The sequence below is a fragment of the Danio rerio genome, chromosome 9, assembly GCF_052040795.2.
Source record: "Danio rerio strain M-AB ecotype USA chromosome 9, GRCz13ab, whole genome shotgun sequence".
NCBI classification, from domain to species: domain Eukaryota; kingdom Metazoa; phylum Chordata; class Actinopteri; order Cypriniformes; family Danionidae; genus Danio; species Danio rerio.
Genome location: NC_141029.1, coordinates 29,848,549 through 29,863,041, shown reverse-complemented (window position 1 = coordinate 29,863,041; position 14,493 = coordinate 29,848,549). Strand labels below are relative to the sequence as shown.

The 14,493-nt window shown below is 34.8% G+C and overlaps 1 protein-coding gene across 12 annotated transcripts in view; it reads left to right on the top strand.

Moving 5' to 3' along the window:
• The window catches only part of kcnh3 (potassium voltage-gated channel, subfamily H (eag-related), member 3), a 202,250-nt gene that overhangs the window by 118,881 nt on the left and 68,876 nt on the right, over positions 1–14,493 (top strand). For all 12 annotated transcript variants that reach the window (XR_015499468.1, XR_015499469.1, XR_015499465.1 and 9 more), the window contains exon 2: positions 7,893–8,126. Coding sequence is in view for 3 of the 12 variants with exons in the window: in XM_087267913.1 (XP_087124039.1) it covers positions 7,893–8,126 (234 nt within the window). In the remaining 9 variants the exon portion in view is untranslated. The remainder of the gene's footprint in view (positions 1–7,892; positions 8,127–14,493) is intronic.

The window sequence follows — 14,493 nt, the reverse complement described above, 5'->3', positions numbered from 1 at the left end:
TCAGATTGCCTTGTAAACAAGATTTCTAGTGTTTATTTTCCCATCTGTTGTGTCACAGATCTTACTGTTCAACCGCAGAGAGATGTCCAAACCATTTTATGTGAGTGTTTTGTCCACCTCAGGGGCTCTGCTTCAATCACCTTCAGCTTTTATTTTACATTGGTAATGTTTCATCAGCAACAACAGCAACAACATCTAATAAGACTGATGCGGAAGTGCTTGTTAGTGGGGTTCGCTTCTCTCATTAAAGAGGAACAGGAATAACAGGAAGTTGCAGGCAGGTATAGAAAAGATGTGATTACTAAATACAACAATGTAGATGTGGCACTGCTCATGTTTTTTTAGTACATTTTACAAGAAAATAATAGTCTTTCTACTTTAAATTATGCAGAATGATTCTTGTTTTATCTTCGTAAAAACTGAGATTTTATACCCAATTTTCTAAAAAATAAAATAAAATAAAATAAAATAAAATAAAATAAAATAGAGATAAAAAAGAATTTAAAAAATAGAAAAGGTTGAAAAAATTGAAACAACTGCATCAAAGTTCTGGTTCTCTAGATTTGTAATGTGTTTTGAGCACAAATTGTGTTTAATTTTGTTTTATGAACTACAGATAATGTGACTTCAGATAAAAAAGAATATTAACACTCAGAGCATTTCTTTTCAAAAACATTTCTTTTACAGTCACTGAAAGCATTCATTGTGCTGTTTCTTATAGGTGAATTTAAAACATGTGCTGGATAAGATTGCTGTTCATTCCGCTGTGGCGATCCCAGATTAATAAAGGGACTAAGCCGAAAAGAAAATGAATGAAAGAAGGAACCTCGAGTTGGTTTAGTCTGTATTACACCCAGAATTGGGTTGAAATAACACAGGATTTTTTAAAATATAGACTAACCCAAACATCGGGTTAAATTTGGTGCTATTCATTTAATTAAAAAAATGAACCCATCAGTTGGATTAGTCCGTATTACACTTAGAACTGGGTTGAAATAACCTAGCATTTCTAAAATGTGGACTAAACCAAACATTGGGTTAAATTTGTTCATGTTTATTTAATAAAAAAAAATAACCCAACAGTTGGTTTAGTCTGTAATAAACCCAGAATTGGACTGAAATAACTCAGGATTTTTAAAATATGGACTAACCCAAATATTAGGTTAAATTTGGTGCTATTTATTTAATAAAAACTTAATTCAGCAGTTGGATTAGTCCGTATTACAATTAGAATTGGGTTGAAATAACCTAGTATTTTAAAAATGTGGTCGAACCCAAACATTGGATTAAATTCGGTCATATTCATTTATTCATTCATTAATTTTCTTTTCGGCTTAGTCCTTTTATTAATCTGGGGTCGCCACAGTGGAATAAACCGCCAATTTATCCAGCATATGTTTTATGTAGCAGATGCCCTTCCAGCTGCAACCCAACACTGGTAAACACCCTTACACACTAAATTACACACATACGGCCAATTTAGCACATTTCTGTGAACCCGGAAGAAACCGAAGCGAAAACAGGGAAAACATGCAAACCTCATGCAGAAATGCCAACTGACCCAGCCGAGGCTCGAACCAGTGACCTTCTTGCTGTGTGGCAATTGTGCTGCCCAGTGCATCATCGTGTTGCCATCATATTCATTTAATTAAAAAAGTAACCTAGCAGTTGGTTTAGTCTGTGTTACACCCAGAATTGAAATAAGCCAGCATTTTTCAGAGTTGACATATTTTATATTGTTTCAATTACTCTTAATTTCAGTGGTGAAAACTCCCAAAATAATAGAGCTCCATGGACTATATTGTAAATGTAAAAGTAACATTTTTTAATAAGATTGTATATAATGTCAACAAAACATTATTACAATAAAAATCACTTTATTACAATATTTAATCAGCTTTTTTAATGCTAGTTAATGAAAATGTTGTTAGTTCGTTAACTCCGTTCATTTATTAACCAGTATTAACAAGCATGACTTATGCATTAGTAAACGTTAAGCTAATAATTGTTGTAAAAGTATTGTTTTATAAGTTAATTTTAGTAAACACTACATTAAAATGAAATGATTAAACACTATTGTAAAGTGTGATCATAAAAAAAAATTTACAAAATAAAAAAAATATGTATACGTAAAATATTATATATGTATATTATTATAAATAATATGTTTTACAGTTCTAAAGTCTTCTTTGATTTAATTTCCCATTGAAAAATGACACAAAATTAAAACATGGAAGCAATGGCACTTTCAGTTGCTCAGAAAAATACATACACAGAACTTCCTTTGGGGAAAAAATCAAACCCCTGGAAGGCAGGATTGACCAATCAGAGTTTAGCCGCTTGAGTACAAATAATACATCACTTTTCTAGTCCTTTGTACACTCTCTGCCTCATTTTATTTTGTGTGTGTGTGTGTGTGTGTGTGTGTGTGTGTGTGTGTGTGTGTGTGTGTGTGTGTGTGTGTGTGTGTGTGTGTGTGTGTGTGCTGTTGTCTCGAGCATGTGATTGGTAGCTTCGTTCTTCTTTCCATCGACTATATTATGCCTTGAAAATGAACCTGGCCCATTATAAATACCACGGTCATGGATAAATCTGCTCCTGTTCACAACCCTGTGAAATATTAAACATATAGAGAGAGAGGGAGAAGGGCGCCCAACAGCCGATAGATCAATATTTGCACCTCAGTGCAAAGCAATAAATATTCGATTGGTGCGAATATGAATATGACTTTGTAGCCCCGAGGCATGATTTAATGACTGCTGATGAATTAAGACAGGGCGTTTCATTCTCTTTGTCATGCATAATTTCTCATCTTTCTTTTCTGTCTTTTGATGATGAGAAGCCGTGCTTCAGAATAGCCCATGCCTGTTTGTGCTTGCACTGGGTTTATAAGAGAAAATGTGTGGAATAACACTGGGCTTCAGATGCAGAGCTTGGTCTTGTTTCATAATTTACAACTTCAGATCTAATTCACTTTTTTTTCCTAGCCCTTTTTGGCTGTTTGAAACATGCAGAATTTTGAAATGAATCACATTATGGCCGTCTGTAAATTTATTATAATGAATAATACAAATGTATTTCATTAAATATATACTGTAGGAAATGAAAATCAGTTATGTAAAGCTGTTTAGTAAATTCAAATGCACACATATACTGTAGGCTAATTACAACTCTGAATATATAAATAAATATTATGCTCCGGGCCTATTTATTTGGATTTGTAACTATGCAGTTGCTCTAAAATAATGTTTTTATGGGATTTAATTACATCCACCTATGCATATACATATGTACATTAATAAATAAGTACATACATACTGTTCAGTGCTCAGCATAAATGACTACACACCATTTTGAAAATGAATATGTTTCTCAATTTTTTAGTGGATATAAGTAATGTGTTGGTGAATTAAAACAAAACAAATTTATTAAGCAGATATATTTATTAAAATAATATTTTAGTCACCAAACATATTTAGTAATTGAAAGGTAATGAAATTAAATTCAAGCTAAATATTGCAAACTAATTACAACCTACAAAATTTCAACTAAATCTAAAAAAAAAATTACTTCTCTTGATTTTTCCGCTTTTTTAAATTTGTATTTAAAATTTTTCTATAACAAAAATTTGGTTGTTATTGTTTTTGAACCGTTATCGTAACCTTTTGTTTTTTTTAAATAAGCTCTAGATTTGGCATCAGCACTGACCAATCTAATGTATATGCACAAATATAATATTGTATAGCCTTAAAAAAATTTAAATTCCTATTAAAAATATGAATTTTAATGATACGCTCGAGATAGTATCTCGTGAGATAACGTTACTCCTATCTCGAGATATGTTAGAGTTTGATGAAAAAATGTTATTAGAAAAAATGAAATTGCATTATATACAATCACTTAAGGCACTTTATGAATGTAATTTTTAATTTGACAAGATGTAAATAAAAGGGTTTTCTGTATTTCATAAAGATATATCTTTTTTTTATCTTTGTTTTTAATGGGTCTTGAGACACCTAAAGTCTGTCCACAACCTCTTAAAATCCTCTTGAGGCATGCATATATATTATTTCCTGCTGTATGTACCCAGATGTAAGTGTACTTTTGCAAATTTCATAGTTTCAGCGAGGGTTATGATGGACAATAAATGCATGTATAAAGGACGTCACTTGAGGACCTTATAACGACGGTATATTGAACTACACTTACATAAAACTGTAAATACATGCAACCCCATTTAAATATAAACATGTATAAATGTATATAAGCGTTTATTACTGCATTTTATGACATGTTGTAAATGTGTGCCATCCAGCCGCGACTAAATTTGGCTTGGGATAAGATGTTGATTTCGGACTATGCGTGCTCCATTTGTGCTGTCCTGCCGTGACCCCTTTTGGACGGGGAGATGACGTTGTAGTTGGACCAATTTTTGCTGGGATTTGTGAGGGGTGTACATATATATGCTGAGCACTGTATACGGTATATGGGTATTGTGTACCATAATCTGTTTCCACTTGGTTTGTTATTTTCTAGTAGATTTATATTTTGGATGACTGTATATTCAGGTTATTTTACTTGGCATGTGCTTAAAAATTTGAAAAAGTGTCACATACAGATAGCATTGTAAAATCTTAATATATATCATATCAGGGGCGGACTGGCCATCTGGCTGACCGGGCACTTTCCCGGTGGGCCGACGTACTTTTTGGGCCGGGCTGATCATCGTTTTATGATCTGATCGACCCATAAACGGCTTAGCAGCCTATCGTTTTTTTCTGCCGTATTAATTGACGCTGCTGTGATCTCTGTGACTCTCTGAAAGTAGATGCTTTTTTCCCGGACAAACAGACTGGGCTGCCCCATGTGACACTCTGCAGCCCATTGGCTCTTTTCAGTATTTACATTGGGCTTGCCCAATGACAAACTTCTATTTTGGACTCTGTGTGAGCGTGCGTCGTCTGTGTGTATTTGTCAAAATAGTCAAGAGTCAGAGAGAAGAAATGCAAGGGAGGCGCAGAGAAATCGCGGGAAATACACCGGCGTTTCATTTAGCGGTTCTGAAAAGTTCTCTGTTCATTCTAGTACATGGCTAAAAACATAAATCACATGACCACACACACACTCTGCCAGGAGCTGCAGCCATCTTGTTGTCTCTATCTAACAATTCTTATGTTTTTTGAATCACTTGTTCTCAGTTAACTGTTTTGGCTGAGTGCAAAGATAAGCTAATATATTAATTTATGTAACCACATACACTGATTCTGCACATTGACTGATTGCTTACCTTTATCGTTTAAATTTAATGTACGTATACTGTTATAATGGCCATTATTGGTTATTAAAACTGATATTCTGCAAAAGAGACAGGGTAAAGTTTATTCTTTTCAATGGAAATGAAAGGAGACAGTTATATTTAAGTTTTGTTATAAATATGCAGAGTGAAGATGATGCTCATATAAATATGCAGCTACACGAGGCTGTTTGGTGTCTGTTAATCATAATATCAAAATGAAACAAATTTGACTTATATTATGTTTTTATTGTTTAGACAGTGAAACAGCAAGCAGGATGAGGTGAAAGAAGTTAAAATGTAACACTGTTCCCTTTGAAGATATACCCATGCATTAGCAGGCAGTTTGTGTTATGTTTATTATTGAATATAGGCTGAGTGAATAGTGTATTGAATAAGCTAAATTGGCTGTAGTGGATGAGTGTGTGTGAATGAGTGTGTATGGGTGATTTCCAATATTGGGTTGTGGCTGGAAAGGCATCTGCTGCATAAAACATGCTGGAATAGTTGGCAGTTCATTCCACTGCGGCAACCCCTGATAAATAAGGGACTTGTGCGAAGAAAAATAAATGAATGAATAGTGTATTTTTCAGAACTCAACAAATATGTTTATGTACAGTATACAGAAATTAAATTTAATTAAAGAGATTAAAGTTTGTATTTATTTATTTATTTATTTATTTATTTATTTATTTCCTATATATGGCTTTTTTGTTTTATAGAATATGAGTTGATAAAAATATTAGACTTGCATAGATAGATAGCATTTTGATTGAATTTAGTGGGCCGCTCTGGCCCAAAATGCCAGGGCCGATTTTTTTGCCCCAGTCCAGCCCTGTATCGTATGCATGTGCATGACAATTATAATTTTTTAAAGTTTAGATAATGAAACTTTAATTTTTAGCAACTAAAACCTGTTTTCAATGGCGTTTTGCACCCCCAAAATAGTGTTGTTGTTGTTGTTTAAATGGGCTCTAGTTTATCAAATAGCCAGAGGGGGGAATTTAAAGCTGAGCTGAATGTCATGCTTCATTACGGTCAGCAAACCTCACTGTAACACTCAAAAGGATTAGATGATCATATGAACCTGTGATACGTGTAATGTAACAACTGCTGTGTGTGCAGGGGAAGCCTAATCTGATGGCTGCAGACACTGATTCCCTCTTGGCTAGAGGAAGGGTAAAGGTCATCCTGAAATCCAAACTTTTTTGATTGGTTTCAGTATTTTATCAATATGTTTTTCTTAAGATGATCTCAAATAAAGACAAAACTGACATTTGGAATATTAGTGTTCAAAATAGAGTTACTCACTTCCACCCAAAAAATCCTTGAAATCACTGCACACTTGTCATCAGATATTCTTACCAATCAAATGCTTGCTAATAGTATCTACTAATATCCCTTTAACTTCCACTGTAAGGGTCCATTTACATCAACTTTTTATGCATTTTGAGTCTGAAATCACCACTATTGTTTTGTTCATGTAAACACCTGAAAACAAGAGCCTTTGAAAATGATGTCATGTGCGTGCATACTATGTGTTTAGGGAGGTGTAGATTAATGGCAAGCACAAACAAATACATAACAGTGCCAGAGAGTGTGGTAGTGTTGTTGTTTTCTGCAAGTGTGGATTTACTTCAGAATCCACATTTACATCACAACCAACAATAGACGTGCTAAAATCTGGCAATCATTCACATGTAACAGAGTATTCATACAATGCTTGTTAAACACTTGCTTATAAGAAATAATAATAATTCATTCATTCATTTTCTTTTCTGCTTAGTCCCTTTATTAATCTGAGGTCGCCACAGCGGAATGAACCACCAACTTATCCAGCAAATGATTTACACAGCAGATGCCCTTCCAGCTGCAACCCATCTCTGGGAAACATCCATACACACTCATATACTACAGACAGTTTAGCCTACCCAATTCACCTGTAACACATGTCTTTAGACTGTTGGGGAAACCAGAGCACCTGAAGGAAACCCATGTGAACACAGGGAGAATATGCAAACTCCACACAGAAATGCCAACTGACCCAGCCGAAGCCCTAACCAGCGACCTTCTGGCTGTGAGGCGACAGCACTACCTATTGCACCACCGAGTCGCCCTACTAATAATAATGCTAAGCAATATTATTAAACAATAACACAGGTCAGCAAGGACCATAGAACCAATCTGGCCCATTTGAATTCTACACTGAATGCTTTATTTAAAAGTGGAGAAATTGTCAGACAGACTGAGCTTTGTTATTATAGACTCTGGCTGTCATGAATCAGATGCACTTTAGCTCTCTGACTAGGCAGAGTGATATAAACGAAACCCTACTGAGTGTTTTCGAAGGGGGAGGCTACTTAATAGTGCTGTCCTGTCTTCCCATTTCAGTTGAAATAACATCCCCCATCAAACAAAGCTTTTAAAAATCCCTTGAAGATCCTCTAAAGAGTGTGCAATAACAAAAGATATTAAAACTTTGCTGTAAAGTCAGAAAGTCATTCATTCAGGGCTTTTGTAGAATATATTGAACACTGGAACTCATTTGTCATGAGCAGACTCTTATGTCATTGTCTTTGTTTTTGTTTTTCTCTCACAGACAGTAACTTTGTGTTGGGGAACGCGCAAGTCCAGTCTCTCTACCCCATCGTTTACTGTTCTGATGGCTTCTGTGAGCTCACTGGTTATGCCCGTGCGGAGCTGATGCAGAAGAGCTGTGCATGTCATTTCCTCTATGGGCCGGAGACCAGTGACAGGCTGATGGCACAGATCCAGGGTGCACTGGACGAGAGGAGGGAGTTCAAGACAGAACTGGTCTTCTACAAAAAAGGAGGTAGGAGTTTTTTCGTTAACGTCTTTCTCTGCTGCATTATTTTTTTTTTAGCATATATATATAACATAATGTCTATATTCGACTGTATATCTATCTATACAGTATATCTGTCTATATATCTTTCTATATATCTATTGATCTAGATACAGTATCTAGCTAAAACAATTAATGAATTAATTAATTAATTAATTAATTATTATTTATCTTTAAAGAAATACTAAATTCCTTGTTTATTATTTTTTACATATACTTTTAACTGAATAATATTTTTTATTATTGTTATTTTGTTATTATATGTGGTATAATAATAATAATACCTATTATTATTATTATTACATAACCTGAATTTGACACCTGCTTTTTAAGCAAGAAAGGGACTAATTAAAAAAGACTTCAATGCAATTAAAAGCAATTAAAATCACTACAGGTACACTGTTTATAAGGCAAACTCTAAAATCAATTAATCAAAAATTAATTATGTACTGAATTGATTAGAGTGATAAAGCAGACATAGCTGCAGGCATGGAAAAAATGAATTACCACTGAGATGTGAAACAAGGAGAGATACAAAAAAAGACATAAGCTATGTACATCCATCCAAAACATCCATTCCATCTGGAATAGTTTTTCTGATTGGTTTCTTCGGTTGTTAAATCTTGACTAATTCGCCATAAAAACTTTGATTTACTACATTGTGCCTTTCTTTTTTCTCATGTTATGAAATGATTCTACCTCAAATCAATCTCTAGTATAGATTCATTTAGTATATACTATTGATCAGCGATTAGACAGTTTGATAATATTATGTAAGTCTCAGAATTTTTATCGATAATAAAGTGAATGCACAAATTGAATAAATATAATCCGAGCTTGTAATAAAGCAAACTGAAAGGAAAACACATTTACAATTGCTCACTTCAGCAGCAATCATGAGCTCAACCCTCACAGCAGACGACCAAACAAATACCATTTCTGTCCAGACGGCCTATTCATTTGAACAAATTGACTTTAAATCCTGCCTCCTTCTTTAACGTGTGTCTGGAGCAGCTGAGCATAGATTATGATAACATCATGATTCAAGTCTTTTCTCTCCCTCACTGATTTCCCCAAAAAAAAACACAATATGCCTTTAAACCAGCCTGGGATAAACAACGGCTCAGAGATGACAGTGATTTCAGAGGCCTTGATTTGTTCCATGTTGAACATGATACACAGAAAGAGCGCAGCGTGTTGGATAGTTAATGCCATGCACATTTTTACCCACCTGCAGTCAAGAGAACACAATTTCATCCATGTACCAGGAGACCACTGTGAATTACTGCGAACATACAGAGTTAGACCTCTGTGTCAAACCATATCAGCCTGGGAAGGATTTGGCAGACCTTAAGAGCTAAATGTTTTCTTGCGAACACAGCAGCGTTGAAAACCGATTTCTCAAACGATTCACTTCAATTTAGCATTCATGCCACATGCATTATTGGGAATTTGCCCCCCTGATGCCTAAATTCAGAGAGTCCGATTCATTCATTTGGCTGGTTTGTAAGAGATACTCTGAAGCCGTTTGTTGTGTTATATCAAAGAGAATAGGCAATTTGTGTGTTCTATCCAGTTGGTAAGGGCTGGTTGTGGATTGTCTAAACAGCAGTCCGAATGCTTCCTCTGTTATTCTGCCTGTGTGCATCAGTCACAACAGGCCTCCTGTCAGTTTGTCACCAAGTCAAAGGACTTCTAAATGCTGTGGCGTTCACTGAACACGTCTCATGGCCTCCAGGTTCAGTTTTAGGTTGTACACGGTTCAAAGGGAATAGAAGATCATAGTTACAAGACTGCTGTAAACTCCCTCTGTTGCTCAGCTGCCATGTTGCATTGAGACACTGTCAGTCCTGTGGAAGATGAAGAGCTCACAAGTCTGTCAAATGCACATGCGATGATCGCATTGATTTAAGCAAATAAAACAGTACCAAATAAAGAAAAATAAGAAAGAAGGTTCAAAATACTTAAAAAATATGCCTTCAAAGATATCCAAATTATGTTCTTAGGAATGCATTTTACTAATCAAAATTTTTTTCAAAATAACTTCACGGTACATGATCTATACTTAAAGGTCCTCTGAAGTACTTTGAAATGTGCATTTTTATTCAATATCTGACATATTCCAACTGAAAAATTAAGAGGGACCTAGAATTGCACCCCCCCTCCCCATTTCAAAAAGTAACCAATAGCGTCTTGTTTTTATTACAGTTCTGCCAGTGAAAGTGGTTGGTTCAAATAAAAAGCAAATGAGAAGCATCTTGAAGGGAGCGGGACATGTTAGAGAGCATTTGATTGGTCAAGATTTAATGAGAAACTGAAGTATGAAGTGATGTGAAAAAAAAAAACATTGATCCATTTAGACGGAAGTGACAAACTGCAAGCTTTAAATGTTTATATTAATTTTAGATCTCCTAAATGCGGATTGTATCACTGTTTTGTAGCACACCAACATATAGATGTCCTCAAAACTCATAGACTAAAATTAACATCTAAAATTGTTTTATTTAAATTTCATGGGACCTTTTATATAATTTATTTTTTTTTAAAGAAAAAATCTACAATTTTGACCCATATAATATATCATATGTATACCCTTATTTTGGCTATTTTTGGCTAATCCAACTAATATGCTATTTTGTGCTTCAGGGTCACATATAACGTTTTATGAAGCATTAAAACACAGAGTAAAATATATAGAATCATAATATGATTTATGTTAAGAAATGAAAAAAAGTTTAAATATTTTCAAATAAACAACCAAAAACATTTTAGATTAAGTCAATGCCAGTCCTTGCGCCCTACCCCGCTGCACATTTTGTATGATTTTTTTTTTTTTTTTTGCGTCGGACGTTTTTTCCTATTCCATGGGTCATTCTGCCATTTCAGTTTGAAGGAAGCCTACACTGTATGTTTCATTCAAAAGGCATTTTACTGTGTGATACGTAATTTTATATTTATTTCCAGAGGTATATTATGTCACATTTCACGTTTCTCTAGCAGGATGCTGCAGGCAGTGTTGTGTTGCAAACACATGAATGAAAGTTTCGAAGTGAAATAAAGGTTTCACGTGTTCAGGTAGAGCGCAATGAGCGAGAAGGAACTAGGGAACAATGCACACTGGCTAGGGACCTGTCAAGAACATCTAATGAGCCTGTTAACTAAATCAGGTGTGTTAAATAAGAGAGACATCCAACTCATGCAGATCAGTGGGGCTCAAGGACCGGGATTGAGAAACTCAAGTGTACTATAAAGCAAGTTGCAATGGTAAGGGTGATTTGATTCAGCTTGATTTAAGGGAACAACCTCTTTTTTATCAGTGCAATGTCCTGGGCATTGCTAGAGAGCTACTAAAGGAATAGTTTATGTTTGTTTACACTTTTTCTATGTCATCCCAAACCCCAATTTTGTACCATTAAATAACAAAATAAAGCAAAATATTCAGAAAAACAAACATTTGAACATGTCAGTGGGAACTAAAGTGTAAGTTTTACTTGTTTTTTGGTTGGTTAACGGAAGAGGGTGGGGCTTATGACTTTGTGGGGTGGTGGGGAGGGGGTGGTTATGGGGTTGATTGATCGAAATATATTTGCTTTGGTCCACTTTTCAGGACCTGTGAGTAACACTTCATACAATGCATTTACTAGTTACATGCATAAGTAAGTGCATTATGACTACCAAACATACATAGATAATTTTTTAAACAAGTTTATCCTTAACATCTTGTTTTCTAGTCTATATATAAAGCTAGAATATAAATGTCGTCCATTTAATGTAATTGTATTGTTTACATTTTTTTTTACTTATATTTTATATTTTTACTATTATTTTTTATAATTTTAAATGTCGTCCATTTAATGTAATTGTATTTATTGTAATTTATTTTTAAAATTCTACTTTTTGTGTTTTTATTTTAATTCTCTTAAAAAAATTAATGCACACTGTTGGTTTGGCGTACAATGGAAGTTTATTTAATTCATTGAAGAGCTGTTATGAGGTTCAGGAGTTGCATCTGACCTTTTAGGCCAATAATTATCATCGCATTCATTGTGCAGTGAAACTAGCATCTGATTAATCATTCAAACAGCAGTTGATTTCAGCTGTTCATCACGTGTGGAACAAATCAATTTATCGTATTTAGCTATTGTCAGCAGCACATGCTTTATTCATAGCTTTGCATATTGCTGCTTTCGGCATTAAGTAGTTTGTTTTGAATATATTGCTCATTGCATTATACGGTGTATGGTCTCTGGCTTTTTTTTATTGAAATTTACTTCTCTTGACTCAAGCTGTGCTTAATGAAAGGTCTTGGTGATTTACACACAAACACACACACACAAATGCACACACACACACACATGCAGACACACCAATGTGTATCATTAGGGACTCCAACCTCCAACCAAGCATTTCTACCCCTTTCTTTCCATTTCCCTCCATCTCGATTTAATGAGGCATGGCATGATGCTGCGGCATAATGTTGAGCAGCTGCAGAACAATGTTGGAGAACCTGCGGCAGACGTGCATATGCACACACACCACACAAGAGGGAATTCTGCGCTCAGCAGTCATGACGTGTTCTGCTCACCTGTCAAAAAACACATTTATAAACTTAGAGAGAAGCAGCACATGGGTTACTGACAGTCATAAGCAGAAAATTAGACCAAATTTAATGTCTCGGAAAAACAAGTGCTTAGACAAATCAGAGCGCTCAGCATAAAAAGCTTAATTGTATATGAACATGTTATGAAGATATCATTAACTGTTTAAGCGTTTTTGTTTCATATGCAAACACAAAAAGTGAAACTGCATCTTTTAATGTATGAATACTGGATTTTTCAGGTGAAAGAGAAATGCCAGAACAATGCAGAGTTTAATTTTGCATTCAAAAAGAAAAGTCTGTGTTTAATGCATACTTTTAAAAATGTGTTGGATTTTTATTTTTATTTTGTAAGCATTTGACAGTATGACTGTACCAATAGCGTTAAGTAATTGAATAAACCTCTTTACAACTTCACCTCCTGTCAATATCTACTGTCCTGTTATTATAAAAGTAAAAATACAGCAAAAACTCTTTAAAAAAAAACATTTGGCAGTATCATCAAATATACATTATACTTTATGCATTAAAATGATGTCTAGAATGTACAGTAGAGCTGCACAATATTGGAATAATCTGATACTATGATGTTTTTTTCTGTGATAAATATTTAGATATGAATACAGTCTCACAACATTAACTCATTTCACGGTTTTCTGTGGAGTCTAACAGTATTCAGGTACAGAAATTGAAAAATGCAAAAACATACTTTTCATATGTTGCTTTGTCTCGTTAAAATATAAAACATTCTTGGAGCAAGTCAAATATTGTTTTGTTTTCACCTTCAGAAGGAGTCAGTCAAAATAAGGAGTTCTTCCTTAAAGGGCACCTATGATGAAAATGTACTTTTGTAAGCTGTTTGGACAGAACTGTCTGTAACCCAACAAGTCTCTTTTTTAAAATTTCCTGATGTTAAAATACCCAAATCCCAGTGATTTTGAGGTCCACCACAACTTGACGTAGTAATGTGGTTTTCACCCAGCAAATTGATTAATTGATGCAATGTTTCTATAATAACATGTACACACGTCGACAGAACATTGTTTTGCAAATGAACTGGGATTAAAATATGTGTTACAACTCTCTGTGATTTACAAGTTTAAAAACATTGCATTGTTTGTAATAAAGATAGTAAAATTGCAGTGTAATTCTTAACAGCTATAATCACCACAGCTGCGTCATGTCAGTAAATGCTAATATATCTGTTTATGTGTGTGTGTGTGTGTGTGTGTGTGTGTGTGTGTGTGTGTGTGTGTGTGTGTGTGTGCGTGTGTACGTGTGTACGTGTGCGTGCGTGCGTGCGTGTGTGTGTGTAATGCAAACTGCATTTGTGTGAGATTCATCCTTTCAGAAAGGCTTGAATAAGCTCCACCACAAATACACACAATAAACTTAATGGGTATTTTTGACTAATAAGCTGTATTTCAGCTTCATCCGGGTCTGGCTCTGTTACTGACTGCTGTTTATCTGATGTAATGCATGAATGAGAAGCAGACATGCATGTGGGACCGGTGGGCGGGGAGAAGCAGCTCAGTTGGATTTAAAGCCACAGGATACAAAAACAGCTACAGTATACAACAAAATAGGCAGATTCTGGAGGCTATAATAAATTATCCGATGAGTATGTTGACGTGAAACTTTACTGGAGACACCAAAAGCTTATTATACATCTTGAAAAAGGGCTGAAATTGGTGCCCTTTAAAACAAGCTAAGTTATTTGCTGCTGGGATAAATCAA